Source organism: Penicillium lagena (genome assembly GCF_028827675.1).
Source record: "Penicillium lagena strain IBT 129212 chromosome Unknown utg000003l_segment0_segment0, whole genome shotgun sequence".
Taxonomy (NCBI): Eukaryota; Fungi; Ascomycota; class Eurotiomycetes; order Eurotiales; family Aspergillaceae; genus Penicillium; species Penicillium lagena.
Window position 1 is genome coordinate 783,256 of NW_026623224.1, and position 18,535 is coordinate 801,790.

At 45.6% G+C, this 18,535-nt stretch overlaps 7 protein-coding genes across 7 annotated transcripts; 3 read left to right on the forward strand and 4 right to left on the reverse strand.

Moving 5' to 3' along the window:
• Positions 1 to 1,150: 1,150 nt before the first annotated feature.
• Positions 1,151 to 2,208, reverse strand: N7510_005455 (lipase family protein; the record flags this gene model as incomplete). Its single annotated transcript, XM_056977381.1, has 4 exons — positions 1,151 to 1,459; positions 1,524 to 1,857; positions 1,908 to 2,073; positions 2,121 to 2,208. Coding segments are annotated over 4 exons (897 nt in total), but the record flags the coding sequence as incomplete, so codon positions are not given.
• A 1,169-nt stretch (positions 2,209 to 3,377) lies between these two features.
• Positions 3,378 to 3,916, reverse strand: N7510_005456 (uncharacterized protein; the record flags this gene model as incomplete). Its single annotated transcript, XM_056977382.1, has 3 exons — positions 3,378 to 3,620; positions 3,685 to 3,839; positions 3,898 to 3,916. 3 exons carry the CDS (start codon positions 3,914 to 3,916, stop codon positions 3,378 to 3,380), a joined length of 417 nt encoding a protein of 138 aa, XP_056833414.1.
• A 3,067-nt stretch (positions 3,917 to 6,983) lies between these two features.
• Positions 6,984 to 7,250, forward strand: N7510_005457 (uncharacterized protein; the record flags this gene model as incomplete). The annotated part of the gene is made up of 1 exon (XM_056977383.1): positions 6,984 to 7,250. The coding sequence occupies one exon, from the start codon at positions 6,984 to 6,986 to the stop codon at positions 7,248 to 7,250; it is 267 nt and encodes an 88-aa protein (XP_056833415.1).
• A 621-nt stretch (positions 7,251 to 7,871) lies between these two features.
• Positions 7,872 to 9,728, reverse strand: N7510_005458 (glycosyl hydrolase family 79 C-terminal domain-containing protein; the record flags this gene model as incomplete). Its single annotated transcript, XM_056977384.1, has 7 exons — positions 7,872 to 8,393; positions 8,444 to 8,654; positions 8,716 to 8,736; positions 8,790 to 8,852; positions 8,912 to 9,349; positions 9,402 to 9,501; positions 9,557 to 9,728. 7 exons carry the CDS (start codon positions 9,726 to 9,728, stop codon positions 7,872 to 7,874), a joined length of 1,527 nt encoding a protein of 508 aa, XP_056833416.1.
• Positions 9,729 to 10,437: 709 nt separating this feature from the next.
• N7510_005459 (Zn(II)2Cys6 transcription factor domain-containing protein) lies at positions 10,438 to 10,785 on the forward strand (the record flags this gene model as incomplete). Its single annotated transcript, XM_056977385.1, has 1 exon — positions 10,438 to 10,785. One exon carries the CDS (start codon positions 10,438 to 10,440, stop codon positions 10,783 to 10,785), a length of 348 nt encoding a protein of 115 aa, XP_056833417.1.
• A 516-nt stretch (positions 10,786 to 11,301) lies between these two features.
• On the reverse strand, positions 11,302 to 12,132 carry N7510_005460 (A4/G1 family peptidase; the record flags this gene model as incomplete). Its single annotated transcript, XM_056977386.1, has 1 exon — positions 11,302 to 12,132. One exon carries the CDS (start codon positions 12,130 to 12,132, stop codon positions 11,302 to 11,304), a length of 831 nt encoding a protein of 276 aa, XP_056833418.1.
• A 4,571-nt stretch (positions 12,133 to 16,703) lies between these two features.
• On the forward strand, positions 16,704 to 18,473 carry N7510_005461 (uncharacterized protein; the record flags this gene model as incomplete). Its single annotated transcript, XM_056977387.1, has 3 exons — positions 16,704 to 16,766; positions 16,824 to 16,997; positions 17,046 to 18,473. The coding sequence occupies 3 exons, from the start codon at positions 16,704 to 16,706 to the stop codon at positions 18,471 to 18,473; spliced, it is 1,665 nt and encodes a 554-aa protein (XP_056833419.1).
• Positions 18,474 to 18,535: the final 62 nt, after the last annotated feature.

An 18,535-nucleotide genomic window follows, 5' to 3' on the forward strand; every position in this document is an offset into this window, starting at 1 on the left:
TAGATTATATGTCTTGCACACAAACAATGGGGAATGAGTCAGAGAGGTCTGTTTCGGCATCACCCGCTCCCTCTCCTAACTCGGGCATTACTGACCTACTGTCTCTAGAGAAAAGCTTCAGTTATCCACAACCGCTCAAAGTCGGCACCTGCTATGCGAACACTCGTTGACCAAGCGAAAGGTTTTCTTGTTTGGTTTCGCAGGTTAGAGACCGATGCGGGGCATTCGACCCCTTGAGGGTGATTAGGACAGGACCCTCATTTTGGTCTTAACTATAGAGGGTAAAAGTGGGTCTAGGGCCCGTCCCAATCGGCTTTTTAACCCTTGATCTATAATGCCACAAAGGACACTACCCAAGGAACGGATATATTTCCGTACCACCGTGTAGTTCTATGTCGAGCTTCGCATGCATGAGCATTCAGATACAACTGGTAATTGGCCTCAGGCACGAATCGTGTTGCGTATCGCCGATGCACCCAGGCACCGGCTAACTGCGGCCAGCACAGGCCAGCACAGGCCAGTATCGCCCTATGCAGTCCAGTCCCCAACCCTGGGTCCTACATGTGGCTATCACACAGCGGCTGCTATGTTGAAACATCCGGTGGTGAATTGGAACAGGTCGCGCTCTGCATCGGGTCCTTGCCCGTTACACCGAGCAATGCTTTTGTATGAGTTTTTGTATAACAAACGGAAGAGTACTTTGTTACTGCTATTGAAACAAATAATTGTAATAAAAACTGTGTTAACCTGTCCTCCAGAGCAAAACCTGAGTGTACAAGGTCATGGTAGTATCTTCGAGGAATCCTCAGCGGTAGCGCAATGCTGATTGTCAGACCGGATGATAAACTAATCTTGCTAAAAAGAGCTTAAACCAAATTCTGTGGGCGAAGATGTATATATCATACTAATTATTCCCCGAAAGCCATTCTCTTGACTATGAAAGAGCTAGATACTAATTACAGTGCTAATGTCAAGAAATAGGCTTGAAAGCTATTTAAAGCACATAATAATCAGAACATTTGACTAAACTTCTGTTATCTTTGATACTTTCAACTCAAGGTACATAATAGTCAGATGTATAATGGTTGAAATAGCACTATTTTGTAAACCGGATCCCTGTGGCCGAAATTTACTTCATTGAACACCCACTCATGTTGCCAATGTACCAATTATGAGCTGCAAGATCAAACGCGGTTTGGCCAAGGTTTCCACGTTTGTTATCAATGCCCGCAATCACCAGGATATCACTGATCGTGACTGGTGCGCCATTTGGTGAGGTAATCCAGTATTCTGGGGATGTTGTACTATACTGCCAAGTCTTGTTGACCTTAGCAGTCGTAGATAGGATTCTGGGCACCGGATCATCCGTATGAGTCACTCTGTATCCGGTGTCTGAAGTTTGGCGGCCGACAAATTCAGAAAAACTATAATTCCCTAGTTGAGGACATCCAAAAGTATACTAATCTCTCATCAGCACTTTGTCTGGATAGATTTTCAGATGTTGATTTCACTGTGACACTTACCAGACCAATGGGTCTGTTGGTGCTTCCCTCAAGTACTGCCCCAAATGTGGCAAGGGCACCTCCAAGACTGTGACCAGTGAAGATGATGTTATAGTCTGGATGTTCCGTAGCGATACGGTCGATATATGGCATTATGAATTGTGAGAAGTTTATCCAGGCATAATAGAAACCACGATGAACTTGGCAATCTGGACAAATTTCATAGATAGGTACCTGCTGATATTCAGAATCCGTGATGATGTTTTCTAGCGTTCGGGTACCCCGGAATGACAGAACGATCAGTTTATTAGTCGTATCAAGGGCTAGGAAGCCAGTAGTGTCACCCGGATTAAGTCTATATAACATTAGCCTTCAACTCCATGCCTGTCCCACAGCTTCTCATACTCCTTGAATCCAGTGATTATGATTGTCTCCGTCTGCTCCAGAGTCGGGCATACACCTGGATCGCACACAACCCTTGTCCCTTTGGAGTTGAAGTTTCCTGCACAAGTAGCCGCAGCACAGTATTCCGAGAATAGGATCAGTTGCATTAAAACTTCTGCAGAAACATCTAGGTAGACTGTTAGTATTGAAGGACCGAATTGCCATTCTACTGACCTCGGCATCCTAGATCAGCATGTGCAGCCATCCTTGCGAAACCAAGAGAAGGAAGAAGAATACCGTAGATTACGGTTGACATAGGCATTTTTCGAAAAAGACAACCGTGACTAGATTCTTGCAAAAACAATGTTCAATAGTTCTAGCTGAAACGGTACATACAATGTTAGACTGATGTGGTGCTAGAGAACTTCCCTAAGTGGCCATATATGCTTGCGGCACAAGGCTCAGAAATAACACACTCAGAGGAGATTGAAGAAAGTACTACCGCGCCTTGGTTAACAGACATTGATAACACCATGCTGTTGAAAACTCCTGAAAAATTCGCACTAACTGGTTTAAAGCATGGCCCTCACGCACTGTGGCGATCGCACTTTTGCGCCTTGTCCTGTCTCATGAACTTTATTCCATTCCAGACCGTGCGCGTCATTAGGCGCGTTTTACGTGTTCCAATTGAATATGAAACGGTGAGTGTCGGATCATAATTTGGTCCCTGGTTGATAGAGGCTCAAAAAAATCCTCTTATGACGCTTTGTTCTTTGGCTCCACGTTATTTAGGAGCTCTTGAGTTGTTTTGACGAGGCGCAAGGCGGAAACTCTGTAGAGTCGATGACATTACAAAGTCTAGTTGCATTTACCAAAAATCTTGAAGCTTTCTCTAAGAAGTAATAATCGGAGGACTATTTCTGGTGAAGACAAGCCCGTTCGTTTTAAAATATCCGTTCTTAGTAGTTTTAATACATGTCGTACGTACCAGATATCTGTCTAGTAGGAGAGACTATCTCCATCTATAAACAACTCACGGTTTTTATTACGAGGCAAAAATGCAAAACATGGGACAAGTGATGCCTGGTTTCATTGACTACCAAACATTCTGACTATACAGTGTGGATTTGAAGGCCCTGGCTAGGAATGTATTATAACTAGAGCGGAGACTGGTTTCTTGTTTATTTTACTATGACTTTGCATATCAGCCGGAACTGTGACGAATGATGATGATCTGTCAATATCAGTGTACAGATTAAAGATAAGATACTCTGGTGTTGAGATTTACTTGATTTATTAAACTTAAATACAACTGACTTCAGAATATAGTAACAGCAAGTGGCGATAATACTGTATGGGCCTCTGCATTTGCATCATAGTATAGGGAAAACCTAATAAAGTAAGGAGAAAAACCTACACTGAGGCCCATTTCGAAATCAGACGAAACGCGGAGCAAACCTTTTTTCATTCCGTTTCAAACCAATGCCACAATTAAAGAGTGATTATTTTAACATCATCGTTATAACTTCCGTCGAAAATAACGCTGAGATCGAAATTTACCCATAATTCATTGGAATTCTTCAAGTAAAACCGTATTTCACCCTTGACAGCAATTAGGTTGACCTGAACAGATATTCCGGTTTTCAGGCTTCCGGTCAGAGTGCCTAGGCTGATTCCAAGTACAGATACTGTAGCTGAGGCTTCGTACGTGCTAGTATCAACGTACCCAGCGACCTATTCAATAGCCTGGTGTGAGCGACCGGACATTGCAGAGTAGAAAGAGATATTGAATCCTCACTGTAAGAACCCCATAAAAGCTGACTGGCCCGAAGTTGATACGAGCTTCAGGCTGTGGCGATGCAGCTTTGAGAGAAGTTGCAGCAGCTTCTGCATCAGATATCTGCGTGGCATAATAAATGCCAGCTGCTGGTTGGTTGATTTTAACAACGGCGCCTAAGAATCCACGAGTATGAGTATCAAGAACGTGTTGCAAGTATAGTAACCTTCTCACCTTCAACGTATCCAGACATATTATTCTCCCCTTTCAGAAGATCACCTAAAATGGAGGTTTCGTAAGCTTTCAATTAATGAAGAAACTTTCTTGAGTTGAAGCAAACGGAAGCCTGCTTGCCTGCCTGCCTTTATAGTTCAGATCTCGCTGAGAGGCAGGTCAATCTTCGCCCTAGCAAAGGTACTTTCAGAAAGAAAGGGCTAGGACTTCGGCCCAGAATGCTTATTTCCCTTCGTATTCCCACAGGAAAGGTTACAGAGAACTGGTTCATGACCATATAACTACCAGGCGCGGCCCAAATGCGCCTGACAGCGAAGGAAAGAGTCTATTCTTTGCTAGGTGAGGAGGGAAACGGGATCTGGAAAATTACAAAGTAGTAATGATATAGGTTGTAATACGTGGGTGGCGTTTCAACATCGTTCTATGTAAGTTGTAACGCAAACGGAAACAGGCGCACGGCGCAAGGCGCAAAAGCAAGGCTTAAGAGAACCGCTGAAGAGAAAGTATCTACTGATAGGAAGCTCATTACTTGCGACACTTTCTTGGTGCGGCCGACTTCGTCTTGTCCTTATCGCTCGACTTCATGGTTCAGAAGCAGTCCCTCCAATTTTGTGCTTGATGGTGTTAATGATATACGGCCAGGGTTTGCTCCTTTTACTGATTATTTAGTTTTTTGAGAGGAAGTTAAATGTCATATTTGATCTCAGGGGATATTTAAGCATGTGGAGAGAACATCCAGGGATCTCTCCAACGACAAAGGGTAGTCCAATATCAACCAGGGAATCTTCAAGGATATTCTTACAGTTTTCAAATAATGAGTTCGTCCTATAGTGGTAATGTTACGTCAATGTACTGTGCCACTAGTGGACGGCTGCTGTCCGATCTATAGCCATGGATCGCATTGTTAGTTCCCTAGTCAGTGGCGTAATTTGAGCACGACTCTCTGTAGGATTGTGGAGGATAATTCGATACTTGTCACAATATTTCCTTAAGAACAGATTCTGTTTAAATAGGCTGAAGTGATGCATTTACGCTAATGCCTCAGCTTCCCTGAAGCCTCCTTAACTTATTATCTTAACCAAGCTATCTTATGGCAGCATGTCTGCTTGCCGTCCAACTAAGTTGGAGGCTAGTCAATACACTCCTCAGTCCGTGTCTCCTAACCTACCAGAATTTAGCTTTCCTCTGGGACCTTCGTCAGCAATAGACGTCTCTCAATGGTTTTTGAGTGATATACCAGAAAATGTCTCCTCCACCACGCCTCTCATTCCTAACAACATAGGCACTGGGTTTGGTTTTGATAATCCATGGCCGTTCCAAACAACGGAAGACCTTCAATTCCCATTTTTTCATAACCTTTTGGGTACAGAATATGTTGACGACATTGGCTCTAGCTTAATGGCCGATGATTATATTGTCTGCGGCGAGTTGGGACAGACAATCAACCACCAGGTCCACAGAGAGAGCAACTCCGATTCTACAGCGGCATGCTCTGCAGGAAATTCCGGCTCTAGCAATGTGGGGTCTCGGAAGAGGTCTTTCCATCTTGAAGGCTGTACAAATAGGTGAGCAATAGTCTCTCTTTCCGATATCTCAAGTATTCGTTGTGACTAAATCTTTAACATTAGCCTCGGAAGAAATCGGGCAGAACTTCGGTGTAGATGGGAGGGATGCAAATATGCTGGTACCTTTGGACGAGAGAGCGATTTATTGCGGCACTTGAAAGTGGCACATATCTGCAAGGTCATCCACTACTGTTCAGCTGATGGTTGTGAGAAGTGGTTTAACAGACGTGACAATATGAGGGAACACATTCGCAGGGTCCACGGAGACAAGCTGGTGTCTGTCAATCGTCACTCCTTTTGAAGCCATTCTTTCTACTTCTGGTTTATGGATTAGCTCTGGTAGAGTCTCGTTCATGATCAGGTATACATACTGGTGACCGGTTGAAAGTGCCTGCTCTGCACTTTTACGTTTGCCCTGTTCAGGGAAGGGATCCAAGGTTGTCCAGTGAAGCTGCCACCCTGCTTCATTTTTCAAACTCTAAAAACGAATATCCTGATTTCAGGTAATATCGCTGATGTTACCCTGTCTTTGTGTCCTCGGATAGAGCTGCCCACATGTTTCAGATGGGCTCGTGTACGGCCCGTGGATTGTGGAGTAGGCGATGGTGCGGGTACATCCGCCCCCGCATGCAGCCAAGTGAACAGTGACGGCCCGCCCCACCGCGCCGGAATCAGAAGGACCCTGCAATCAATATGATTCCCAGTGTCGGGTGACTTCACATCACGGGATAGACTCATGAGGCAAAAGGCCAGACTTGTTGTCCTCTCCATGAGGCGATCTAGAGACCCGGTTTATGTTTTCTGTTTGAGTTTTCTGAAGGTGGAATTGAGGATCTTTCAATAATCTTCCCAACGCCGATGCCCAGAACATATTTTCCGTAGCATTCCTCATTTAGCTTAGAGTATGGCCTAAGAACCTGCGATTAAAATAAATTTAGCAGTGTTTTCAATCTAAAAGTTTCACAGTGTAATTCGTAAGGGTCTATGGGATCCATTGTAAGGCCTGTTAACTATTAAATGGCTTGCTACTCAAAGGAGCCTTCAGAAGCGTAACCGGCTCGGATTGCTACCTAGCTATTAATCAAAATGGTGGTCGCTCCGTGTGCTTTGAAAGAGCAGATTGACGGTGTTTACGCGCTATGAAGAGAATTAGGCTTAAATCCATTTCCACCCTGTAAGGCGCGCGGCGTAAACTGTATGTGAGTCAAACATGGCAATCCAGGCCGCCTTGTGCCTTAAGGCTCACACCCTTCTGAGAGCAGCTAGTCCCCACCTGTGTTAACTACTCCTTTTGAGTTTATGAGCCCCGGCGAGCACTCTGTAGTACTCTGCCTTACTCTGGCGCCTGCCCATGCTTAGCAAGTGACTACTGTATTTCCCTTTTTATCGGAAGAAATAAGTTATAAAGTCGACTAGCTGTCCTATGACCTAACCTACAAAGTCCAACACAGGCTACGCAGCAGACTAAAATCATAACTTTTCCTTCTAAGGCAACTAGCTATCAACTTCTTTATCTCAGCCATGAAGCTTCTATCTACTTTGATTATCTTTACTGCGGCTGTCTCTGCCTGCAGTGACCCTGCCTTCCGGTGCAAGAATCCCCAGGGAACCAAAGCCGGCGACTATTCGAAAACTGCCGAGATCTGCGCAGAAGTTGGTAATGGCTCAAGTATGTGCCGTTGCTATGGGGCAGCCGAGGATTACTGCTACCTCGCGAATGGCGCCAATGTGAAGACGTTTTCAGATTACTGCAAAGCAGATAATCCATGGTATCCTGATTCTTGTTAAAACCATATCCGTTTGATGTCTCAGCAGGAAATTGTCAGTACTCAATATCCGTTTTTATCTGTTTTAAGTTACCTAATTGCATTGAATAGGAATTTCGGAAGTTGCTGCCTTCAATCCAAATGCCCACTGTATCATCCACGGATGATGAAGAAGCCTCTCTTTTACCTACACCCTGTCTTGTTCTGTTTTTTCCCTGTTACTGTTGCTAGTTAATGCTTTTGCACAATCTAGTTCTCATTCCTTTGATCATCCTCTTTCTTAGTTCTTGAAGGCTTCTTTTTTTGTCTCTACTCGCAGTTTCTGTAATAGTATATGAAACCGCCAGCATGTTTGGAGTGTCAGAGAAAGCTCTTTCTGAACACCATAATCCTGTATCGGATAAACCCTTGCCGAAAATCATTCGAGGACCGAGCAAGGTATACTTGATTACAGTTCACCATTGGGGTAGATCTAAAAAATGATAACATACTTCATTGATATATTTAATCGTCTTCCATCGACGTTTTACAAGTTACTGCAGCAATAAATGATGGCGAATGTGTTTCTCAATTGAACATCGTTCGCATTGGCTTGTCAAGAAACGTATATGAGTAAGCCTCTTCGGCCCAGGTAGCTCATCACTCAAGCCCTGTGAAGCTCAATAATGGCTGCTTCCGTTGACTGCAAGGAGAACTTCACATTCCCATCATGTTCATGAAAAATCTGGACTTGGGGCTGGCCAAATTCTCCAAGTCTGCCGTCGGTATAGTTCCAACTGAGGCCACCCAAGGAGATGGAGGTCACCGCTTCTGCCCCTGGTCCAGTAAGCCGTTTGACCTCAGCCCTCTTCACATCCCGTGACAAGGAAAGGGCAATGTTTTGCACAGGTCGGGGGTATGGCGTTGTGGAATTCCACTCATCCAAGTTGACGACAACGTATTTGGATAAGATATCTCCTTCATAAATCGCATAGGCGGACAAGTCCCACCGACCTAAATCCAGTGATTTGACTTGGACCTTCGGATGTTTGCCAATCACATCGGCAGCGAGCAATTGACCGTAAAGTGGAGGCCTCACTTGAGGGGACTGTCTATTGAATTCAATGGGAACCCAAGCGGTATACCCGAATGTAGTTCCTTGAATAATATTGAAGCGTGTAATGTTCTTCAAACCAGTGTCAGATAGTATGAAATGCTAGGTGATAGTGGGCATACCAGGCTCATCCCATAGAGCAGGAAATCCACAAGCCATAGGGAACTTCCAAAAACTCCCTCGTCTTGACTCATGCCCAAGTTGACGTAGTCGCTATTAGTCTCACCGAGGAGAAATTGAATTGATGGATTGTTGGCTCGAATAATATTCATGTCCTCGATATATTGGCTCAAGTTTGCAACGATTGCCGTATGATTCATGAATGAGCCTGAGCTAAATTAGAAATTTGACTAGTCGAATGATGCCTCTGTTTTCACCTTGGAGTCTAACCCACGGCTGGTTGCCCACAGCGTACCTGAGTTTGGGTTAGGAAACCTTCATTATAACATTTGCGAAGGAAGAACGAACTGATGCAATGAAACAGTCTTGACATGCCCATGCGAGTCAATTCCATCTTTAAAGGCATTGTATCTGATATCGAGTCAGTTCAGGATGTATCTTCTTTCGTGTTTCCCTGGTTGGAAACTTACGTTGTGAAATTGTTCATTGTAGAAACGAAAGTCAGAGCCTGGAATAGCTTCTCAGAGTCCAGACCGTACGAGTTTCCACGCAACACTTTTTCAGAGATAGCATCAGCAAAATGATTCCACTCTTCAACATAGTCCGCGACCGTGTAATTCAACGGCCTTACGGCTCCCGCGTAGAGGTCGGGCTCGTTGCCGATCTCAAAAGCAACTAGGTTGCCTTTTATGTGACTTAGAGCCACCTCTGCCTCCGCAACGGCATTTTCTAAAGCACCACTTTTGTTGTTTGCAAGGTTGACTTGAAAAGTCCAAGGCGTTTCATAGAAATTCTCAAAGCCTTCAAATAACACAGGGCCTACCGTAACTTCAAGAGGAATGCCATTATCTGAAACAGATGAAAGGATTATAGCTTGAGTTTGGGAAGCATTATACACGGTGCGATCGCTAAATAATGTCAGTGACCGCTTTTTCGCTTTTTCGGTACCATTGTTCTCACGCAGAAGTCCCTCCTACTCTGATATACGGCCACTCTCCGGTCTTCTGGTGCAGAAGCTTGATAATGTCCTGTGAAAACTGATTGGGTTGACTTTTGTTGCCTATTTTTCAAGTATAAGCAGCATGTATATTCGGGATTGGCTTTATTTTCTTTACCAGCATAATCCGCGAAGAAGTGAATCGGAAATGAGAACGACGCAAATGCATGCTCCACGGGCTTAGAAGCTCTGACAGGCAGACGTGCTGGGGCATTGATTTCTATCTCATGGCCCATCGCCCTTGACAAATACAGAGATATCAGCCAGGTAATCAGAAATAGGAACCCCATTTTGCAAATTTATGTCAACAATAGGTATTCTCGGAAAACTGAGTAGAAGGATGTCGAGAATTCTTCCTCATCGAGATATATCAATGTGTTTCCCCGGGGTTTATATATATCATCTTCCTGTCGGTTCGTCATATCCTTTAATTTGACAACAACTTGTTATTTTAGGTTGTCGCGGAATATTTGTATGGGCGTTCGCGGATTTAGGTTCTCGCACCGGGACTCGGCGCGGCTCTCGGACTGCGGGGTATTATTAGACTGAAATTTCATTAGACTGGGGAGGACCCACAACCGCGCAGCCTTGGGGGTCCGACTTTAGGGGACGATTGTATTCATGGCATATTGTAGTTATTACTATTAGTTAGTGGAATAACTGATTCCTGACTAGTCAGGTGACTATGCTAAGCTCAAATAGGCTAGTCTGACGGTCTGACGATAATTATCGCATTATCTTATCGTCTAACGTTAACTGAAATCTGTAACGATAATTATCGTGCGATAATATCGTTGAGACCGATTATCGTGAACACCCCTATACTCATGTTGACCACTCTGGCCAGTTGCCGGTCTGCTCGCTCCCCAATGTTGCCGTCAGAGTCCCCTGCTATTCTGCCCCCTTCCCGAAGAAAACAGATTCCTGGCACTCGGGTGGTGAACTGGCAGTCGCCCAAGTCACAAGCTTCGAAACACGAAACCGTTGAAACGTCGTCCTATGACTGCATGTGAGGCGTGCCGCTCTGCGAAGGTTAAGTGCAACGGGCACCGAAACTGTGAGCTATGCAGGAACCGCGGTCATCGTTGCACATACGCTCCACCGCTGAATGCGCAGAACAGCAATGAGGTTGTAAATGAGAATATTGGAGCTGAACCGAGAGTGACGTCCAAAACCCAGACGACGCCAGACCCGATGTCGGTCGACCTAACGGGTGATATCTTTTCCATCCCCGGCGGTAGCTCAGGCACGGTTCCGTCGACGATACATCCTAGTTTAGTAGTGGAAGGGGAGCACTGGCAGGAGCAGACTTCCTACTACTCCCAAAAATTGTTGCTCTCTGACTAGATTTGAACCTCGGACTCTCTAAATAGATCAGTGGTCATTTAAAGTGAGCTAACCGGTCGGCTCGAGCCAAGATACTGCTACAACTACAACTAGTATTTAGTTTATGTGGTTAGGGCCGGGTCCACTCATATTCCATTCTCTATACGGAGTTGCCGAGGAGTAAACAGGAACAGTAAAATTTTAGGAAAATAGAGAAAATGGGTGACATTTTCAGGACATCCTTGGCAGTACCGGAGTCCGATCAACAGTAAATCAGCACTTGCCAATATGGTGTGACCGGAAAATTTATGCGACCATGTCCCAGCACGAGAATCAGAGACAGCATAGAAACGGAAAAAAGCCAATACGGTCTCTTCAAACATACATAACAGGAACACATCAGTTCGATGCATGCCCATTCCATGATCCCCACGTTTCAATCTTTCGTTATCCCACCTTGCTTTCTCGCCATTTCGAAAGTCTTCAAATTCTCTTCGGCCATCGTGACGAATGGAATCACCCTTTATAGTCCATCGCTTAGACATAGCTAACCGTGACACTGTTAGAGGTGGTAGAGACGGAGGTGAGAACTTTGTTGTTCTGTTTAATATCTATCAGAGTGGCACCGGAGGGACCAACAATAGCCCCGTTATCAGTGGCCTGGGCATCAGTAAAGATGACGTTGCCAAAGTTGGCAAAGTTGACGAGGGAATCGCCCGACTCGAAGTCCTCGACGATCCACTCAGCATTCACCTCCCCCAGATCACCCTCGACGCTGCTTGAGGTGAAGGTATGAGACACTGTCTTGCCCTTGGTGACATTCTCGATAGTGGCGGTGCCGGATGATGTAGAGCTAGCGGTGACAGTCACCTTGATAACATCTCCTGCGGAGATGGAGATGCCACTAAAGTCGTAGGCATAGTCAGGGTACCACTCGTACCAGGCATCGTAGCTCACCTTGCCATCTGCAATGGTGAAGTCGACGCCCGTCTGAAGAATTGCATCGCTCCAGGTATCTCCATCGATACCGACCCAAGCAGAGGCAGAGTATGTTCCGCTGCTGCTGCTGCCACTGGGGACCTTAGGAGTGGGGACGGTAAACTGGCCCGTGACTGTAGTATAGCCAGAACCAATAAGAACGGCTCCAGCCCAGTTGGAACTGTATTCCACATGCGTGGTCTCGTTGAGGTGGATGATCTCATGGGAATCCGGCTTGAAGGGAGGGTTGCTATGGCGCTCATTTGAGCTAGCCTCCACGTGAGCAAGACGGCGGGCCTCATTGCGGGCTTGACGTTGAGCAGTAAGAGGTGCAGCAAAAGCAGCAGTGGCTAGAAGCGTGTTGCTGAGAATTGCAGTAGAGACCTTCATGATGAAAGTTAAGTTCAGATGCTTCGAACAAAGCCTGTGACTGAAGTATAAAGCTTGAGATTAGAAGAAGGCAAAGGCAGACCTTTTTTGATGCTATAGAGTAAAATACAGCGACGGGAAAGGTTGGCAGAATTTATAGAGTGACCTCAGCTGGTATATTGAGACAATGACAGATACTGAAGACCCGAGTGGGCTCATTCCTCACCAGCCCATCTTCTTGCGAATGAGTGTCAATGCAACCTCAATATCGACACTGCAATGCCATACGTTCTTCATGACAGAAAAGTCACGTCAGAACAGACAATACTTGACGCCGTCGGAGACCGAGATGGAAAATGCCATGAAGCGAGATCGCGCAATGCGCTAGCGTTGTTTATGCAGAGAATTAGTTGATGAAGACTTGGGCCTAGCCCCAGATTCGCGATTTTAATATGGCCAATTGTTCATTGATCGGCCAGTATCCACCGATTTAAGATATCCTTAAAAAGCCATACGATAGACCGAAAGCACTCTTGGTGTTCAGTTGAATCGGCCCAAAGACCCTTCGCTGACAAAGAAGAGTACGTTGGAGGAAGTCGCCAGATAGAAAGTTGTAGCCGTAGAGCAGCTCTTTGAAACGATGCGATATCATACTTCCCCTGTCAATTCGCAAGCACGAGAGAAAAATTCCTGGTAGCGCGTGACAGAGAGGGGTTTTGTCAGATTTAGGTGGCGTTCCGTAGCTAGTCAGGTCCCATCGGGATACTCTACCTTTCACAAAGCAAGTCTGCATGGTTTTGTTGCCTCCCAAGTAATTTCTCCATATTCAAGCCATGCAGTTGGACTGCGTGGTACAATTTTGATGGCGCTGACGAGTTCCGACCCCCATATTCGTCAATCAGGCGCTAAGTCAGCCACTGGCGCCCTTTTCAGTTGTCCGATTCGCTGCTAGCAGAGGTCAAATAGCCCTGCAGAAATTCGTCATTTAGACTCTAGACTTATCAGCAGGTTAGTGAAGAAGCACGTTCAAGTTTAGGGCGCCGGTTAAAGGTCTTCGAATGGCGATATACATGCAAGAGATGATTATCTTCCGATGAGCTAGCGCCAATTGGGCAACGATCAGCTCTCTGCAACAGAAATACAGTCATTGTATAATAGTTGTATTATGATAGAGTTCTCTGGATCATGACCCAATAAAGAGACCAAGATGGATACCAAGACGAAGGCTTACAAAGATATAATGAAAAGGATGAAACAAAAATATGTATTCTGAATCGCCTCTATTACCTGCTGTGAATAAGCTGATGAACTTATTGGAGAGCAGGATAGGTCTGTGCAAGAAATCTGCAACCTACTCCTGGATATCTCTCTCCAGCATGGCAGCTGGTAAGCCAGTATATGCACTGCTGCCCTGAACTGAGCAGCCCGTTCATACATTGTGCGCCAGGACGACCATAGCGTCGGTGAGCCCGAGACTATTCATCGTAGGCGATCTGTCCCCCAATCTCATGGTTTCATCCGACGCGGCTATCCATAGCTTCCCTTTCTTAGCTTCGTCAATGAATTGCTTCCATGGTTATTCATGAAGAATCGCCGGAAATCAGATTCGCGGATGGGAAAGAAAAAACGGAAGGCCAATTGCTGTTCGAACTCGACAATGCTGCTGCCGTGATCTCGAGCGACTTGCACAAAATTCGAACTGAGCCGGCGCCAACCACTCAGCAGTGGCTTTGGTGAGGGGAAAGTAAGGATAACTTAGAGCCCAATAGAACATCTCGACCAGAAAAGGAACCCTTTCCAGGATCCTTGAATCCCGGGTCTTCAGAGTGATGCCTCGGACTCTTTGCGTATCTGAAATCCTGCAATCGTACCCGTACCATGAAAGTTAAGACTCGCCTACAGAGGAGTCGGCAACATACATTCCGAACCCCTTTTTTTTGGAGGGCGGACGGTGCCCGCAGCTCAAGATATTAGCGGACAAATGCCTCAGGCAGAGGAAACGCTCACGCGACCTCTAAATTTGGCTCGAGTAACTGGACTTGGAGTCTAACTACGAGTAATGAATAGTGGATTACAAATATGTAGGGGCTGTGTATCTAGATGCCGACAGGCATTGGCTATTTCACGTCTGACTGTAACCCTTGGTGATACCTTTTCCAGCGATATTTGTAGTATTTGTGCTCTAAGGTTCCGCTGGGGGAATTTTAAGCGACCACCGGATTTTGATCGCTGGGAGAGGGTGTACCAAATGAGTTTATTGCAGTGTGTCCGGTAATACAGGACCCCTGATCGTGACAATTCAACAATTTATGCATGCAGGTTTATTCGAGCTTCAGTCAACGAATCTATTTGGGTATTTTGCTCCGTGGTGGCATACTTTCACATCGAGAGCTAGTTCAGACAGCTTTGTTTGGCTAAAAAGGGGGAAATTAAAAAGTATAAACATTCGTTCATTATCTCATTCCCTGGTGAAATCATATACACTATGCAAGTATTTCTACCTATGTAATCGCCTCTACATAGAGATTTCCTTTGCTGGGCGGGCCTTTCCTATTTTAGGAGCCGCTTTAATGACAACGCTCAGAATCAGACTCTCTCAGTAAATTCCAGTCTAGGCCCAGGCTCTGTGAGCTCTCTCAGAGACAGTACGTGACAGATCGATAATCCCCTCTGAATAATTAGTGAGCACCCAGACTATGCCCTCTAGGTGGGGGGAATCTACTAAGCATTCTGTCTATGTTGTATTAACGTAATGACTCGACTCCCGTAACGTATTCGGGAAGCGGGTGGCCCAACCCAAAAAACATCATAAATGCAAGACTTTTATACCTCGATATTTCAACAACCACAGCATAATTTTCTTTATTGTTCGTATCATATCATTTATAGACGTAACAAATAGTATAGAGAGACTTGAGTTGATGTTAAATAATTGTTTAACTACATTATAAAAAAATACACTGTGACTGCGTACTGAATATATATATCTCAATCATGAGATCTCAAAATTTCTCAAAATTTTCTTAAACTTGTATAAATGTGCTAGATATACCCTAATTATTACCAGGAGTTCATTAAAACTTATATTAAGCTATTGTTGTTGAGATATAAAGCTGTAAAATATCCCATTTACTATGATGTTTTGGGTTGGGCCACTCGCTTGCATGGGCCACTCGCTTACCGAATACATTACCTTTATTTTCCGGAGTTTGGGCTCTTTCGCAGTCATTAGGAGCATATTCTTAGACCAAATCCTTGTGGTAGGTGTCAATGTTTCTAGATCTAGACAAAGCTAGCGGAAGGGTTAGGTCGCGAAGAAACATAGCTAGCAACGCCACGAACAACAGTTCATAGTACTTAGGGTAGAGCGGGCCGAGAGCGAGAATGAGAGCTAGTTCGAAGCCCGGAATCTGAGATTTAAAATTGGTGTAAGTTTCTAGACTTTTAAAGAATGTCAAAGGCAACGTTTTATTGTCCTTATGGGGAAACCCCCTTTCTTTCTTTAGGAATGATGAGAAGAAGACCCGGTAAAAAAGACTGCGATGCGAAAATAAACCTGTTTCAAATTTGGTTATAGAGTCCACTAACCACTATTGACTACATCATAAGCCTCACATCGATCGGGAGCGCGTCTACTTGTCTACTTGCAGTACGTCGAAAAATTGCTTTCAGTACATTGAATGCTCGCATACTTAATTTAATAGCTTTCGAGCGACCAACTGTTAGATTGCTTCGTTGTTTGCCGCGAAGTCAAGTTCTCGCACCCAAGCCTGCATAGTAGATTTTGTGGCAGTCTTGAAATCGAAAGGCTCGAAGAAGGCGATTTTGGTAGTCAGATCCACGATAAAATCGGAGATCAGAGCAAGAGTATGTAAAATGTAGGCTCAAAATTTCGAGGCTAAAGTGGTCTGCATCTTCGTGTTCGTCTAAAACTTGTTTTTTAGGGAAGGGGTGGGGAACAATCAAGGGATTTGTTTGATAGTTAGAATGTAGGGGTAGGGATGCTAGACATCTAGCCCGATTCTCGGAGATAGGAGGAAGGTACAATGGGCAATGTGGGACACGTGATATACTACGAATAGCCAAGTGTACCCCGAGTAGACACTCAATTGATGCATCTTGTGTGGCCTTACGGACTGAGAAACAAATTATAAAGGGAAGGTCTGAGATGGTGACGCTATTTTCGAGACGAATTTTATTACAGATTGTTTGCTCCCACATCTCACTCAGTCTTGCCTGTGCAATTTCCGTGTCCGTAAGGCTCCAGTTAGTCTTGTGAGTGGCACATTCTACTATGTTCCTCCTCGGGGTGTGGCGCATTTCCAGTACTTCATTCCTCGTTACCAGTACCAACCCATGTTACGGCCATTCATTCATATGGATTGTTGATAGTTCACAGTTGATGTTGTTATTGCCGAAGCATAAAAGCCATGATATCCGCAGCGGGAAGTAATTTTCATCGTAAATTCAGTCGACAACATCTCGCCATTTCCGAACCGACACTTATTCCATTGGGGAACGATTAATTGTTTTCTCTCATTTATACTCGCAATTTCTGACTCCAAATTCACAAATCGTTTCCAAATCAAAAAATGAAGGTAATCAGCCTCCTTTCGCTCTTTAGCGCTGCTACGCTCGCTCATCCATCTGGTCTTGTAAGTACTATTCTGTATATGCCTGTACTTCTAGTGAAATTAATTGAAGATGTCTAGTGGTGGGGCACTGATCAGTGCTATTCCGTTCCTGAAAACACCGACAACTACTGCTTGGAGGACCAGAAAGCTGGCTTTGACTGGTCTGACCTCGCTAACGGCGATAACTGGAGCCCTGAGGGCTTCAACTTTGTTGGCTTCTCGCCTAAGAGCCACTGCCAGGCTGCTGGAAATGTAAGTCCATCTCAGTTGTTCCAAGCTGTTGATTTTAACATTTTAAAGGGCAATTGTATTGGGGGAAAGCTATCCCGAGAGGATAACTGGACATTGAGGGTGGACTCCGACATCGCGCCATTCTCCGTCAGCGATTTCCACCTCGCAACTTCCCGAGCTACCGATGTCCTCATTACATACACCCTGGCTGATGGCTCAGCCTGTCATCAGGTTGCTACTAGTACTCCCGAGGGCCTCGATATTCACAACGATCAGTGTGGTGGCGCGACATCGGTTGAATTCAGACTCCCCGAAGAGAGCAAATTTGGCGAATGTGATATGGACATTCATCGCATCCACTTCGACTGCTCCACTGGACCGAAGCCGCCCCCGACTCCTCCAACTTCTACTCCAGGCCACACCAAGACTTGTACGACCACTGAAGTGGACGTCCAGACGTCTACTTCCACTGAGACCCTAGTCCTAGTCCCGACCACTTCCACAGCGTGGACCACTGTAGTGGAGGTCCACACGTTTACTTCAATTGAGACCCCAGTCCTGACTACTTCCACAGTGTGGACCACTGAGGAGGTCACTGTCACAAAATGTCCGCCTGCTGTTACCGAATGTCCTCCTCACTCTACGGTCACACTCACCTCGACGTATAGTTTGTCAACCACCGTGTGCCCTGTTACTCTCACAACGCCTGGGCCCCAGACAACCACAATAACACGCACTATCCCCGTGACGCTTATTCCCGTGGCAACACCATCGGCAACACCATCTTCCTGCCCTGATGTGGTTCCAAAGTGCATAAACACGTGGCTCACCGTGCCCAAGTGTGACTCGAACAGCGATTCTGGATGCTTTTGCCCGTCTTCCGCGTTCACGGAGAAGGTCAAGTCCTGCATCACGGCCTGGGGCAGCTCTCAGGAGGAGATCCAGTCTGGACTGTCGTATTTTGCCGGCATCTGTGCCCCCTACGTCCCGAGCAATCCAGCCATCATCGACATTGTCCCGACCAGCACATGCTCGAGCCAAACTAATGAGTCCACGGGCCCTCCCACTGCCACGATTACTGCCCCTCCTCCGCCACCCACTGACATTCCCTGCACTACCATCACCTGGTCTTCCAAGACAGTCACTGTACCTGTGGTATCTTTCTCTACAATCACTTTGCTCTCTACGACGACAGTGAGCTTGCTCCCTGTCACGACTACGGTCACTTCCTGCACTACCACCCCCTGGGCTTCGGAGACAGTGACTGTACCTGAGACATCACCCTCTTCGACCAGCCCTTGCACAACATCCACGACACTCAGAATGACCACCAGGACTCCCTCGTTGACCACCGCAACGACTTGTACAGGTACACCTACTGAGGCCGTGGTCACTGGGACTGGACCTGTCGTTATCACTTCCAATGATGGGTCGAGATCCGTCTCGCCCAGCATCTGGGTCTTGAGTGTTACTTTCTTGCTTCTCTTCCTCCACTAATTTTCTTCATTTGTTACATATTAATTTTGCTGTAATAAAGGCTTAATATTCTGTTTACTTCC